General features: G+C 43.8%; 1 protein-coding gene across 1 annotated transcript in view; it reads right to left on the reverse strand.

Annotated features, from left to right (window-relative positions):
• The window catches only part of plxna4 (plexin A4), a 220375-nt gene that overhangs the window by 47358 nt on the left and 158275 nt on the right, over positions 1 to 14742 (reverse strand). Inside the window, exons 6-9 of the mRNA XM_034578173.1 lie at positions 13299 to 13422; positions 9007 to 9160; positions 6226 to 6325; positions 5847 to 5961 (exon numbers count right to left, since the gene is read on the reverse strand). Of these exons, the coding sequence (XP_034434064.1) occupies positions 5847 to 5961; positions 6226 to 6325; positions 9007 to 9160; positions 13299 to 13422 (493 nt within the window). The remainder of the gene's footprint in view (positions 1 to 5846; positions 5962 to 6225; positions 6326 to 9006; positions 9161 to 13298; positions 13423 to 14742) is intronic.

Below are 14742 nucleotides of genomic sequence, written 5' to 3' on the forward strand. Positions count from 1 at the left end.
GTGAGCAGCTGGCTAAATATAGAGCACCTATGACTTGTCTGAAAGACGGAGAGGAGAGGAAGGAGGAGGAGAGGTGAGGAGGGGCGGGAGATGGACAGGGAAGGAAAAACATAAAAGATGAAGAGGAGGACAGAGAGGACAAAAAAAAGTTGAGAAATGAGGTAAGAGAGTGTTAAGATAGTAAATAGAGAACAGCACTCCTATAAGTACTTTGCAAACTGTTTCATGTTTTTCGTTTAAGAGCCACGGATGAGAGCGAGAGAGCAAAATAGTCAAAATGAGCGAGAGAGGAACAACAAAAGAACAGAGCGGCTGAAAGAAGGGGAAAAAAAATAAAGCGTATGCGACAGGAGGAGCGTCAGCGTGTCAAAGAGGCAGCAGGAGAGAGGGTGAAAAGAAGGAGAGCAGATAAGGTGAACCCCCGCATGGATGGCGCTGGGGGGGAGCGAAGCACAGCGCACGTTGAACTGGGTGATAACACTTGTTTGAAGTTCATTAAAAGCCACTTGATTGGGTTAGGCTGAGTGACTGACTGGATGGCTGCGTGGTGAGAGAGGAGGATGGGGGGGGGGGCGCTCTGTAACACTATTCACAAAGTCATTATAGATAAATGACACACAGGGTGAGTGAGTTCAGCGGTTGGGGTGAGAGGAAGGAATCGGTGGTGTGTGTGTGTGTGGGTGTGTGTGTGTGTTTGCTCGTCCAAATCTCATTTTCCTAAGAACGGCGAAGGGTCGCATTTGGAGAACGGAAGTGATTGGGCGAGCAAGGAGGGATGCAATCCGCTTTTCTTTTTTTTTTTATCAAATCTCTTCCAGTTAATACACTGGAACAATGGAGATAATACATTTGATCTGGTTTGTGGACATGAAGGCACAGGACGCACTGGAGTACGACTTAACATGGTGACACGCAGATCTGCAGCGATAGTGGCCAGTGGTGGCGAAGTCATAGGATTGTGCGCATGCGCACACACACACACACACACACACACACACACACACACACACACACACACACACACACACACACACACACACACACACACACACACACACACACACACACACACACACACACACACACACACAACCCCTAGGCTTGCCATACACGTCGCCAGATTCAAGGTGAACGCTTCTGACACGTGAGGGTACGCGCGCCCACAAATGTATGCAAACACATTCAGAAACTACAGCCTTGGAATCCCATTGTAGTGTAAGATAAACGCCACAAGTCAAAGCCAGACAGCATCTCTTGCATCATCTGCCAACGTGTCATGGAAAACTTCGAGATGCAAATTCAAACAGCTGCCGACTACACACTCTCGCACGCACGCACGCACGCACACACGCACACACACACACCAACACTACTCCACCGTTTCATTAACACCTTCAAATTCTCTTTACAACACCGACATCAGAGTAATTTTTTACAGATACATTACAGATTGTGCACACACACACACACACAGCCTTTCTATCACTAGAACCTGTCATTCCTTGTCTGCTAAAATGAATAAAATCTAAAATAACCTTATTTCCCACCTTTTTTTGTCATATTAGAAACATATAAAACAAAATCTGTTTCCTTATTTGCTTCAACAAGAATGAAAAATTCATGATGTGTCAACATCCTGTGTTTTTTCCTCTTCTCATCTTTATTTGTATGAACACACGCACACTCAGACACACTCATCATACACCATGACTGTTGCCAGAAGGCCCTGAGGCCAAGTGGGCTTTCACTGTGGTACGGACAACCACATGTGTGTATCCTAGTTGGCTACTGATGCTGCTGGTGTTGGCAGTGATGCTCGCTGTCGCCCGTTAAGATTCATGTCAGCGTTAAGTTGATCTAATGCCAGTGGGTTTATTGCCGCTCCACACCCTCTCGACCCCCAGTGACTGAGGTGCGATAAATAACGGAGCAGCGACTTTAAATCACAACACAGATGCATGTACACACACGGCACACTACATAAACATGCTCGAGCTGTGTGACATCATGTGGGCAGAACAAATTTAATTTACAACTCGTCACCCCCGAAGACTGTTTGACTCTAAGAGGAGGTAGAGAGGGAGAGTTGGGTGGAATCTGGCAGAATGGTGGAGTTTAAAGCATAGTTTCACCTTTACATGATAATATAACGTTTTGTCATTTACCTCAGATTGGTACTGACATGCAGTGAGTTATTTCTTGTAACTTTTTTCTGCTTTTGTTATTCCTACAATTTAGAGTAACAGGACGTCTGGAATATCCACTTGGCCAACTTCCTCAGTAACCCGAGCCTGGATAATGTCGAGCGAGGATGGATGGATGGATGAATTAATGGATTAATGGAGAGATTTTTCACTGACACTTCTAGTTCAAAACTTTATTTGTATATTTGTGTAAAACAACACTTTCTGTCTGATTAGTAGTTGAGAGAGAGACCAGCTTATATAAGTCTGTTTGTGTGAAGATGTGAACTTTAGCAACAGTCCTACAGTCGTGTTATCAATGACCAACCACTAAAGCACTGGAAAGAGAAAAGTACCTGTCAATAGCGTGAGTCATCATAACCACATAATAAGCGCTGACTTCTGAAAAACATGTCGGCGCCTCTCTTTTTCTTCTATATAATTATCCTTCGTTTCTCCTCTTTCTATCACAGACTCGTTGTTTTCGTCTGACCTCGTCTTTGATTCTTCTTCAAGCTTTATTCCTCCTTCATTTATCTCTCTCTCTCTAAACCGAGCCTGTGTTGTTCGTCCTGCCTGCCTCGCTCGCTGACCCTTCCCGTTTCGCTTATCAACTCATCCTCGCGCTGATTCCCGCTCCCCCTCTCCTCCCTGACTTTCCCTTCTTCTCGGGGACCTACTTAGATCTGATAATTAGAGGCTGGTGGGAGGTGTGAAGGGTGGAGATGGGGAGAGTGACAGAGAGTAGCAAGCCGAGTGGGAACTGTGAATGTAGAAGCCCTTGGCATAGTTTGAAGCAAGGGAGGGCGAGAGTGAGAGGCAGGCCCGTAATTATAGCAGTGTAAGGTGTGAAGATGAGGAGGATCTTAAGTTTCCATACACGTACGCACGCACGCACACGCACACACACCTTGTGGTTACCGAGAGCTCCCCTTAACTGGCCTCTGTTTTATCATCTCCTACAGAGCCTCGGGCAAAGACACTCTCCTGCCCTCTTTTCACGCTCCCTCCTTCCCTGCTGCTCTTCACCTTGCTCCTATCCCACCACGCAATCCTCACCTCAAATCTTTTTTTTTCCAAATATCCTCTCGCAGCTTTCTTTTGTCTCCTGTCATTTTGGGTCTCTCTCAGCCTCTTTGTCCTTTGTCTTAAAAGTAACTTAAATGTACAATATCTATAACTTTGGCCGCTAGGGGCCAAACGAAAAAAATAAGACCCAGATTGTATGAAACCATCCAAAGCTCCTCAGTGTTTCCCTTTAAATATATCTATTCATTCATTTCTCTCCCACTTTGTTCCATTTCCTTCCATTCTCGATTTTCGACGTATCTCTTTTCACTTCACTCTGTAAATACTCCACTGACTCCTCAACAGTCACTGCCTGGGTATGACATCGATCTGTCCATGAATCGAACCACAACACCTTTTTCCACCATCCCTGGCTAATACCGGCAACTAGCAGCTATTACTGCTGGCATTTAGCTGCTCTAATAAAATTATATTGATCACTTGATCAATAAGTTCCTGGTTAATAAACTCCCAGGCATGGATCACCTCAGCAGGAAGCAACTCCAGCAGGAAGATGTGCGCAGTGAGGGTGATGAATTTAGAAACTGTGTTGTAGAAAGAAGAAGAGGAAAAGATATTCTTCTTAGTTTTAAAGAGAACAGGAAGTCTCCTCAGTTTAATCAGTTGCCTTAGGTGTGGAAAAAGTGCTAAATATGCAGGTAAACATCTCAGCCCATATTCGTGTGGTCAGGAATCACTTCTGGCTGTTTACTCAGTGTAACCAATTGGAACCGCGTGCATTTTTTTTGTTGTCAGCGAGGCTCAGCAGAACGGCTCAGTCCTTGAGATGTGTGGAGGGCAAACAGGGACGTGGCCTTGTGCTAATGTGCCAACAGGCAAACGTCTGATCCGGGTGCCCATATCATTGCTGGCATGAATAAAAAGGCACCCACTGTACACCCAGGCCTGGCTTTTACTCCGTCCTGCCATGCATACTAACAACAAGCTCAAGCAGTCGGGAGATTTGCACGGCCTCAGTCATTAGCATAGTGTTCAGGGATTATTCAGATCGCTGCCTGAAATCCCTTAATTGTAATAGTACACAAAAAAAATCATCTCCAGCAGAAAGAGGCCGTCCCATCTCATAAAGCAAAGTTGACTCGTTTCCTTTCATGACATTTGGGGAGGATTCAATGAGTGGTTGTTTGTGTGTGTCTAAGTTATTAATTCAAAATGACAACAAGGAATCTGGCAGCAAACGCACGACCTTGGATTTAAGGGGTTAATTAAAAGCAAATTAAAAGTCATTTAGCCTGAAAAACACCTGTCAAAAAGAGGGATGTCATTAATGTGCTAATGCCAAATCCCCCCTGACTATATTTATGCTTTCTTTTAGGCAGCAACACAATAGGAAGGGATTCACACATTATTATCCTCTGTCAATATTGACCAGCAACGCCTGACTTCATTGCAAAAGCAAACCTGCAAAGACGCCAGCTTGGGTCCGACTAAGCAGAAGGTTCAAAAGGATAATGGAAAATGGTGGAAAAAGAAAATAATATCGTCTGTGCAGGTTGAATGGCTCAGGGGAAACATGGGTGGAATAAAGCAATTGAGAGCAGACTGCTCATCAAAGAAGGCAATCTGGCTAAGCTTGTCCCTGCCTGTCGTGAAGCGTCTGCCAACGCAGACAAGAGCACTAGTGATCTTCATCATAGCTCACCTCAGGCTAGGATTAACAGGCCACTAACTCCCTGTAAAACCCTTGCCGGAAAACTACCGTCAATTGGCCGGGCGCAGGCGGGTGAAGACTGTAAACACGCACAAACATAGAAATACATCGAAGGAGACAGACATTGTGTACCCGCAGCAGATGCTGTATACAGTACTTATCTAGGCACATGTCCAGACCTTTCTTTACCTCCCTGCACTGTGGTGAAGGCAGCTACTGTGGTGGTGCCTCTAAATCAGAGTGAGACCTCTCTCGCAGGAAGAAGTGGGCGGGTCGGGGGGGCCTTCACTGAATGTACCCCATCCAGCGAGGAGCTTGTCCTCTGCAGCAGTGCAGCCTAATTACAGTGGGCTCTGCTTCGACGGGAATAGAACTGGCTGCCAATACTATTGATAATTCACACAGACTAAGCTGTCGCAGGGAATAGGGATGGGCAAGAGGAAATGGCTCAGTTTTATTAGCTTCCACTGCCCTTTGATGTGCAATCAAGAGCGAGACATGCCAAGAGGCCCCTGCCAGATGGAGGCTCTACAGCTGAAAGGTGTCTCCATCCTTTTAACATAACTCTTTTTGCATGGGAAACGTAGAATGATGGCTATTAGTCTCATGTAGCCAAACATTTACCCTGGATTTCTGTCACTGTGTTTTATTAGTTGGCTGGCTCGCTAAGAAAAGGCTGTCTGGAGCTGGTCAGCGTTAAAACCAAGGGGATTCTTGGATGTGCTCGTAATCGGCCACGGTTATTTGAGCCAACAGGCAGAGGTGCTGCAGGAGATATTCGCCTCCCTGAACACGGATCAAACGTCCACTGAGGGTCTCACCTGTGGGAGGGGGTGATAACTGAATAACTGGTGTTAACCTGAGAAGAAAACAAATAAAATCAAGTAGAAGACTTCTATCTCCAGTTTTGGCACGGGGCTCACCTCAGGCTTCTTGACCCGTCCCTCCTGGAAGGAGCACGTGCGAGGGTCGTAGGTGCAATCATGTCTGTATTTACACCAGTGGCACTGGTAGGGACTGCTCACACATGACAAACACCTGCATGGAGAGGAGAGGAGAGGACAGGAGAGGAGAGGAGAGGACGTGTTATGAATTGAACACTGAACTGAAGCACATATACCAGAGAACAAACGCACAATATTTCGAGCACTTTAACAATAATTTAATTTATTAAAATAAAGGGAGATACCATGTCCGACCCATCAAGGACTGTGCATGCATGACCCGTCTGGTAAAATTCTTACTTCGGAAAAATGTAAATTACACCAAAAGTAAGACAGGTATAAGGAGACATGGACTTACGACTTGTGGACGCTGCAGTTGTAGAAAACAAAACTGGTATTTGCGAAAGCCAGGCCCGTCTCCTTGGACTTGAGATAGAGCTGCACGATCTGGTGGTCACCTGGAGGGAATAAGTCATAATCAAAGTTAGTATTGTGACACACAGACAGTTTTGCATTATGGTTTAAAAAAAAAACACCTTGTTTATTGGACCCACTATTGAAGAGAAGATATAACAGTAATATAAAGGCAACAGTAACATGTCAGCTATGTTTACAGATTCTAGGACCACTGCTTGTATGATGATAATTTCATTCACTCGGTCACATTTTCTTTTTCAGTGTCGTGTCGCACTGGATTTTCCCATGAAGAATATATGACTGCATCACTCTGAGCCACAGGTGCCGAGCCTGTTGCAGTGGTAAAGGTATTGTCTTAGAAAGACAGAGAGAGAGAGGAGGAGGGTTTTGTTGGGTTAAGTCTCTCTATCCCTTCCACCTTAGAAAAGACAAGAGTAGGTGCACACACATTTCCCTTGGGATGGAAAATATTCCCCAGGAAAAGTCTTTGAGAGTATCTTTGACAAGGTAAAAGGGGAGGAAGATGAATCAAAAACCATACGTGTGTGTGTGTGTGTGTGTGTGTGTGTGTGTGTGTGTGTGTGTGTGTGTGTGTGTGTGTGTGTGTGTGTGTGTGTGTGTATAAGTGTGCCTCATCTGTATTTGGTGTGTCCTTTTGTCTGGCCCTAATGAAGGCGTTCATGTTTAATTCAACAGCACATCCACACATCTAACTGCTCCCTCTCTCTCCTCTCTACCTCTGTACCTCTCCTTCTCTCATCACCACTCTATCTCCACACACAGGTCCCCTCGCCTCCCTCCACACTGCGACTCTTTCTTCTCCCCCGTGTCTCACTCCATCTCTTTAACAAAGAAGGAATCATTCATCAATCACGGTAAAAGCACCGCTGACAACGGATCTGTCCTAATTAGGCCACCTAAATGTTACCTTGAAGCCTGCTAACACTATCTATCCTTCCCGAGCTTAGACTAATGAGGACTGGTAAAAAAATGGGAGATGAAAGGTTCAAATACAGGAAGAAATGGGAGGTATTTTCCTTCTTCCTGACACAGGAAAAGGATATAAGCGTTTTATAGTTGCGGGAGAAAGTAAAATATTCTTCGTGAGTCCATATTTACACGTCTACATTTGCATAACTGCAGAATCACCAGCTTTACATTTGACTGACACGGCAAATATTGAACAAATGTTTTTAATTCCCGGAAGCACCCTCGGGCTCGCTGTCAGCCGTGCATCTGTGTGCCGTCGATCTTGGATTACATTATTGCAGAGGTGTTTGTTTGTGTGTTTAATGCTTCTGTTCATGTGCAAACACTGAACGAATAAAGGCCTCATCATCTTACCCACTGTTTCTGGATGTTAATCTAGATTTAACTCGTGTTTAGGTATTGAATCCAACATCTAAACAACATATAGATAACCTTTTTTTTCTTTGTAAAAATGTGTTAATATGATTTCCTTTAGCGCTCCTAAACCATCAGTGTTCCTTTGAATGCAAATTTTGAGCATTACTGATGGATCGCCATCTTTTCCTCTTCACTCTATTTTCTCTTTTCATTAATTTTTCTTTTTTTTTGTGTGGAGTTATGGAAGGATGGCATCTTCATTATCTCAACATGAGGACACACTGAGGGTTGGTAATGAAGGATTGCCTGCCTGGGGACAGGCCTTCCCAGATGGGAGCGTAGTTCAATTAGACCAGGCTTAGCCAACCACGGAGAGGGGAGGTGAAGAGCAAGGGGACGGGAGGAAGAAGAAAAAAAAAAAGACTGTTTTCTCTTCTTTGCTTTGTGGAAGGAATAACATCAGACATGTTTGAGCTGTTTGCCTCTTGAAAGCAATGGAAGCAGTGACATTGTCTGCAGGGACTGTGTAATCTCCAGGCTGTGTATTAGCTGAATAACTGCGGTGAGAACACTTGGCGGTGCCGTTTGATATTCTCCTTTTTGCACTGGGGTTAACTGGGGTCCCATCACTCCCTCTGGAACGCATCCACTTTGAGGGAGGGTGGTAAATAAATCCCACAGCAGCCTAATAACTAATGTTCACTCAATTACTAAACATATCCTAGGGCAGTGCTCCCAGGCCTGCTGAGATACTGACGGCAATGAGGAAACAAAATTTCATATAACACTTAGATGTCTAGCATGATCCTGACTGAAGGGAAAACTTCCAGATGAATGTGTGCTTCACCGAGAGACATGTACTGTTTGTATCCAACAGGTCTAATGTTGACTGTGGCAATTTTTTTTTAATTTTAAGGTTTATGAGCAGATTATGCTGATGTCAGTTTCTGTATATGTTCACAATGCAAACATTATGGCACAATGACATCTACAGGCTGGTTTGGTAAAGTGGTGTAAGATAACAGCTACGATAAAGAGGAATCTTGTGCAAGGACAAGAAGATGTTATTTCTTCAAACTTTATCCTCAATTCTGGCATATGCAGGAGAAATAGACAGGATTGAAACACAGTAAATACACAACATATTAAGTACTCATAAGTGACATAAGCACACAACATAGTACACAGTCAAATGGCACAGGGTAGAAAGGATGCAAAAATAGATTGAGAAGTAAGAAATACTTCTTGGAAACTAAAATGGCCGCAGATGTAGTGAGGTAGCAGCATTTACAGTAAAAATGACAGCAGATGTTATAACTAAAAAAGTGAAAATGGGTTCCTGATCATTATGGGAATGCATAACATCTACGCTCACCTTTGTCCACGATAAGGCGCGGCATCTCCTTCTCAGCAGGTGAAAAGCACTTGATCCGGTTTCCCTCCACCAGGCCGTTCATCTCAGCCAGGTCCTTGAAGGAGCAGTTGACACCCGCAGAAAGCTCTGGGACATTGTGGGCTTCCAACACCAACTGAAGAAAGAGAGGAGGAAACAGGGAGGTGTGTTAACAGCCGTATATATGTTTTCTGCACAACATTCACTTTACAGTAGCTGAAAGGAAGAATATTAAATAAAATCAAGATTAATTTAATGAGCTCATGAATTGATTAGTAGCTCTGATTCTACGATGAAGTAGCATCAGATCAAATTACAAAAATAAAAATGACTGTGTGAAATTTCATTGACAAAGTGCATTTTATCATTGGATCCATTATGAAGCAACTTTTACTTCCTATGCAACTTTTCCTTTATTATTAGTTCTTTAGGTCTTTGTGTATTTTCAGTCCGTGTTTCTTCGCACAGGTCGCGCTGACATGTCATTTACTGTCGCTCACTGTAGTGAATTGTCTGTCTCCACCCGACTGATAAGAGTCAAGCTGGCTCATTCCCCCAATCGCTGTTGCCTTAGCAACGGTGGTTGTGGAACAGACCTGACTCATGTGGTGTATAGGATATGATAAAGTAGATATTCATAACAAAAAGCAAGTATCTCTGTGTCTCACGGTCAGCTAGTTACAAAAGTTATTTCTAAGTACTACAGGTTATAGAAAATAACCCTCAGTGTTTATGATAATACAGATATATATGTAGTGAGAATAATTTTATTTGTACTATATATATTGTGTTTGTCGAGTGAAGTGCAATGTGAGCCGATTCGGAAAATACAGCCTCAAGCAGAATTTGATGGTATTACACTTTTTAACTTCCTCTCCCTCTCTGGACCAATCAGATTTCAATAAATGCTTTGGCTCAACATATTAAACAAATCTCCTGTCGCCTCTTTCAATCACAAATTTACCAGCTCGACGATTTCCATCACATTCCCGGTCAGAGATAAACAAGTCGGATCTATGTCCCGACAGCTTTCATGCTACTGAGACCCCCGCATCTGGGAGCCCTTCAGTTCTGTTTCAGGGCCAATATGGTTTTCAAATACGACGGCAACATAATGTGACTCTTGAGAGGCACAGCTGCAAGATCTGTGCAGAGTGAGGATCCATCTGCAGGGCGGTCAGTGGCCAGAGGACTTTTGAATGAGTCATACATAAAAACACTGAAAGCAGCTTCTTAAAACCGTATATTTCTAACAGCCACAAGTGCTGCTACCATTCTCCCCACCTCCCATAATGCCTTGTGGCTTCAATGAGCTGTATGGATTTCGCATTCAATCTTAATGTCCTGACTTCCCGGCTCGCTCGGGGGAAAAAAAAGTGTTTTTATTGAAGAAAGTGGGGGAAAAAATTGATAAATGCAGAAAGTCATTGGAAGTGGAAGAATGAGGAGTTAGAAGAGATGGAACAAGGCTATTGAATGTAGATGGCTGAAAGAAGTGCAGAGTGAGGACAAGAGAAGCAGCAGGAAGGTGAACAAATGAGGCAGTGAAGAATGGGAGGGGGGGGGGAGAAAAGGGCAGACATAAAAGCGGCTGGTCAGGGTGAGAAAAGAGGACTCTGGGAAATATATAATGCAAATTCTCCCACTTCATTGGAAAACGCTGTGTAAGCTCTCTGCACCTGAGCAGAAAGTGACTTCAGGTGGAGCAGGAGGGGAAGACAAAAAAACACTGTCCTTGAACAGGAAGAAATAAAATGAAAGGGGGTCAGGGAGGCGGGAGGAGCCGGGTCAAGACCAAAATATACATATTGATAGAAAAGTGTGTCTATGGCGGGCCTTGGTCCAGGCATTGATTTGAAGCGCAGTCCACAGTACACTTGTGATGTGCTGCTGAAAGCTGCCTCAGCGCCGGAGAAGGGCTGACCTGCGCTGTTTTTATATTGCTGTTTAATGAAAAGACGGCAGCGTGGACGAGAACAGTTACATAGCTTCCCACGTAAGATGGACAGTGCATGACCGGGCGTCTTTCTCCTACACATCCTCCCTCTCATTCCTCCACCTCTCACCGTCTTCTTCTCGCGCTTTAATTTATTTTTCCCTTTAAGAATGGGGATACAGCCAGACCTCGAGTTTCCTCAATTACATTTAGAGTAGTCACGGCCATGCTCAGCCACAGCAGGGCTGAATAAATATGAAAATAACCTACTCGTGTGAACAGAAACACCCGCCGCACATACACAGACTAAAACCCCACGTCTAAGGCTGCAGATGTATAATGATGGGCTGTTCATGTTGCCATGGTAAGTAAAAAAAGGGAGAGACAATTATTTAAAAGCAGGCCGATGCCTCAAAAGAAAAGAAAGGAGAACTTTATATCCACTGACATTGTTTATTATAATGTAAAACAAAATAATTTGCCTATGTACTTACTTAATTATATAGTAAGATATAAAGTCTTAATATGTTTGCTGATTTACTTTTTCAGCCATTTCCACACAAATAATGAATGTCATTATAATTCAGTCTTGATTTATCTGTGTTTAGAGCTGTTGTAGCTTTTGAAATGAAAACAACAACAGATGGATGCATATAGAGGCAATTACACTATAGCATAACAATTTTAAATCAGAGAAAATATAATTTTTCTTTCTTTGAATGGATCTGATCTCAGCAGTGAAGTGTCTCCGTTTCTCTCTCTCGTCTTATCTTCGCAAACAAATATTTAATAACACAAAGGTTAAGGAGGAGCCCCTGTCTGTCTGGCAGAGGCCTCTGCCCTGCAATCAGTCGGATGGGAGATCGGTGGCACGGCGTTTGGGTAAAGCCTGCTTGCGGAGAAAAGGTTAAACACTCTCTAAAGGCTGAGGCTTACACACACATACACACACGCACACACACGCACACACACACACACACACACACACACACACTATGAATATCATTAGAGCGGTGCAGAGGTTTACCTCAGAAAATCAACACCCTGTGTGACCCTCAGGGCAACAAGGATGGAGAATAGTCATTCAGGCTCGACCTTAGAAAATCATATTGAATATTTATGCACTTGGTCTTTGAAATTCAATTTCCAAACCGCCATTAAAAAGGAAATGGGAATTGAAATGTGACATCACTTAGGGTGGTTGAGGTCAGCGGGATTTTTATTACATTTTAAAACCTTTCAAATATGTTATCTTCCTCAGTTTTGACGAATATAAACAGGAAGCAGTGTACGATATAAAACAGCACGACGTGTTCAGCCGCTGTCAATCTCCTCTTTGACCTCCGGTAATATCACATATACCCAAAGGGAAATAAACACACACACACACACACACCTGAGCAGTCACTTAAAGACATTAGTAGCAGCCTGTTCCTGTCCCAGTGAAAAATGATCATCAAATCAGAAAAGGCCTTTGGTGACGGTGAAGCCAGGTGCAGTGCAAGTGAGGAAACAGCCACAGGTCTATATTTGATTAATTACACTCCAATGCAGCACAAGCTAAATCAGCTAATGAAGCAAAGTCATTCAAGTTTGCAACATCACTTTCTCTCCAAACAGGTTTTAGTCCTGACGACTACTCAGAGTTTTTCTACAATTCCTGATATTTTTGTTGCAATGGATCAACGGGCCCTTGCGAATTAATCGATACCATTCAGACCCTTTAAATCCTGCAGCTGTATTACAATGAAACGACCGGGGGGGGGGGAGAGTCACATTTAGCTGCCAACAATCACAATAAACACAGCCAAGGTACAACTGTGCGCCGTTAATGTTTGTTGACATTTGTTGGGAGAGTATCTCACTGGATGGGGAAGTTGCGAGGTCGCAATTGGCGGGATGCATGTTGGCAGCCGGTGAAATAATGTAAAGCAGGATTACACAGTTAACACGGGCTTCTAATCACTATCTAGAGCATAATTACATCGCAATACAAATTACGTTTGAGTGTAATATTGTCAACGTGCCAGACAAGATTCTCTCAGCAGCATCACATTCAGCAACGAGGCTCCATTAAAAACAAACGTTTGCTCATTTCTTCCTCAAATAGTTTAATTCACATTTTATCAATTTGTATGTGGGATCCCGTTATTTTAATGATGTTGTTGAGCCTGTTGATATATGATGCATTGAAATAGGTTTATTGTTAGTGAGAAGTGAATTGTGCTTATTGTTGTCTTTGTGCTTATGACATTTCTGATGTCTGCTACTAAAAAAACCAGTGAGCAGCCTCACAAACCTTTAGACATCAGGTTATTGTGTATTTCTCTCTTCTTACCGTGACACTGAACTGGGACACAGAGATGTTGTTCGGGTGGACACTGAGACGCACACACTGCTTGATGTCCGATGCGAAGCGACGGGGCTCTGATGAGCGCTCACATTTCTCCTTTCTGGCGCACCTGGAAAACAACACAAGGGAGAGAGGGGGGGGGGGGGTGTTATTCAAGTATTACACACTAACGCACACGCGTACACATACACGCACGCGGTAACCTGACCGGGGCTCTCCACCTGTTGGCACCTGGGAAAAAGAGAATGTCCCGCTGCTTCCTGACGGACGGAGATAGACGCATTTATCATATTTCCTCTCTGGCAGTGCAGTAGCTACAGTGGCCGGTGAATTGAAACCCGGTCTCCAGGGGCACGGGAGCGGTTGCATTTAAAACAATGGTTGCTCTATATGTGGAAGTGGAACTGGTCCGCTGGGAGCGAGGTAGGCCTCGTCTTTGAAAAGCTGTCTTAATGACTGGCATTCATTGGGCGATGCCAAGTGCAGGTGGAGATGTGGACGTTGGTGGAGGAAGGGATGGATTTTTTTTTTTCTTTTTCTCCTAATGCCAAACCAGGTGGTCTAATCCAGTCCATTACCGTGTTTTGGGGAGTTGGCGGCCTGGGCCCTTTGTGCTGTAAGCAGCTTCTGGCTCCTGTTCCAAACTCTATCCCTTGATATACTGCAAGGTAATCCCCAAAAGTCTGAACATCTAAATGGGCTTGAAGGTGAGCAGGGTATTAGAGCTGCATTTCATTCCCTCCCTCTCTCCCCAACTCTTTCAGCATGAAAAGTTTGGAAGTCAAACATTACAGTGGCTGACAAAACAATGATGAAACTGAGGATAAAAGTGTGACCTTTGAGAAATGCTGTGAAGTTATACACCGGCCCAAACTGTGATATAACCTCAACCTTCTATTTTTCTGGAAACACCCACACCCACACACCATTCCTCTCATCTAATCCCCTCGTAAACTTATTCCAACTTTAATCCCCTATTGATTCGGACGGGAAAGAAAAGTTGCAGTGCAATTAGCAGCCTAGTAAATCCAGAGAGTGCCCCGAAACTCCTTCAGAGAAATAAAAGACTGGAAAGAAAGGAAGAGGTCGTAATGAACGAATGAAAGAAAGACTTTCGAGGCGTTCAACGTCTTGAGATACAGTAACACCTTGTGCAGCCAGAAGCTTTTTATCCTGAATTGCAAAGATTGAGGGAGGGTGGGTTTTGACCTGACATATGTATTGTAAAGTTAAGCAGCCTAACGTGCCGCAAAGAAGACAGACATAAAGAAAAAAAGAAAAGCAATAATCTTTGTAGAGAGCGAGGGGAGGAGAGGTAAAGAGTGCAAGAAAGGGAAGCAAACGAGAGGCAAGATTTAAAGGAAGGGAACCATTGTTGGCTTTTCTGTGAAGCTTTCCCTGCTAAGCCGGTTTGAGTAGGGGTTTAATC

This window comes from Hippoglossus hippoglossus, chromosome 23 (assembly GCF_009819705.1).
Source record: "Hippoglossus hippoglossus isolate fHipHip1 chromosome 23, fHipHip1.pri, whole genome shotgun sequence".
Classification (NCBI taxonomy): domain Eukaryota; kingdom Metazoa; phylum Chordata; class Actinopteri; order Pleuronectiformes; family Pleuronectidae; genus Hippoglossus; species Hippoglossus hippoglossus.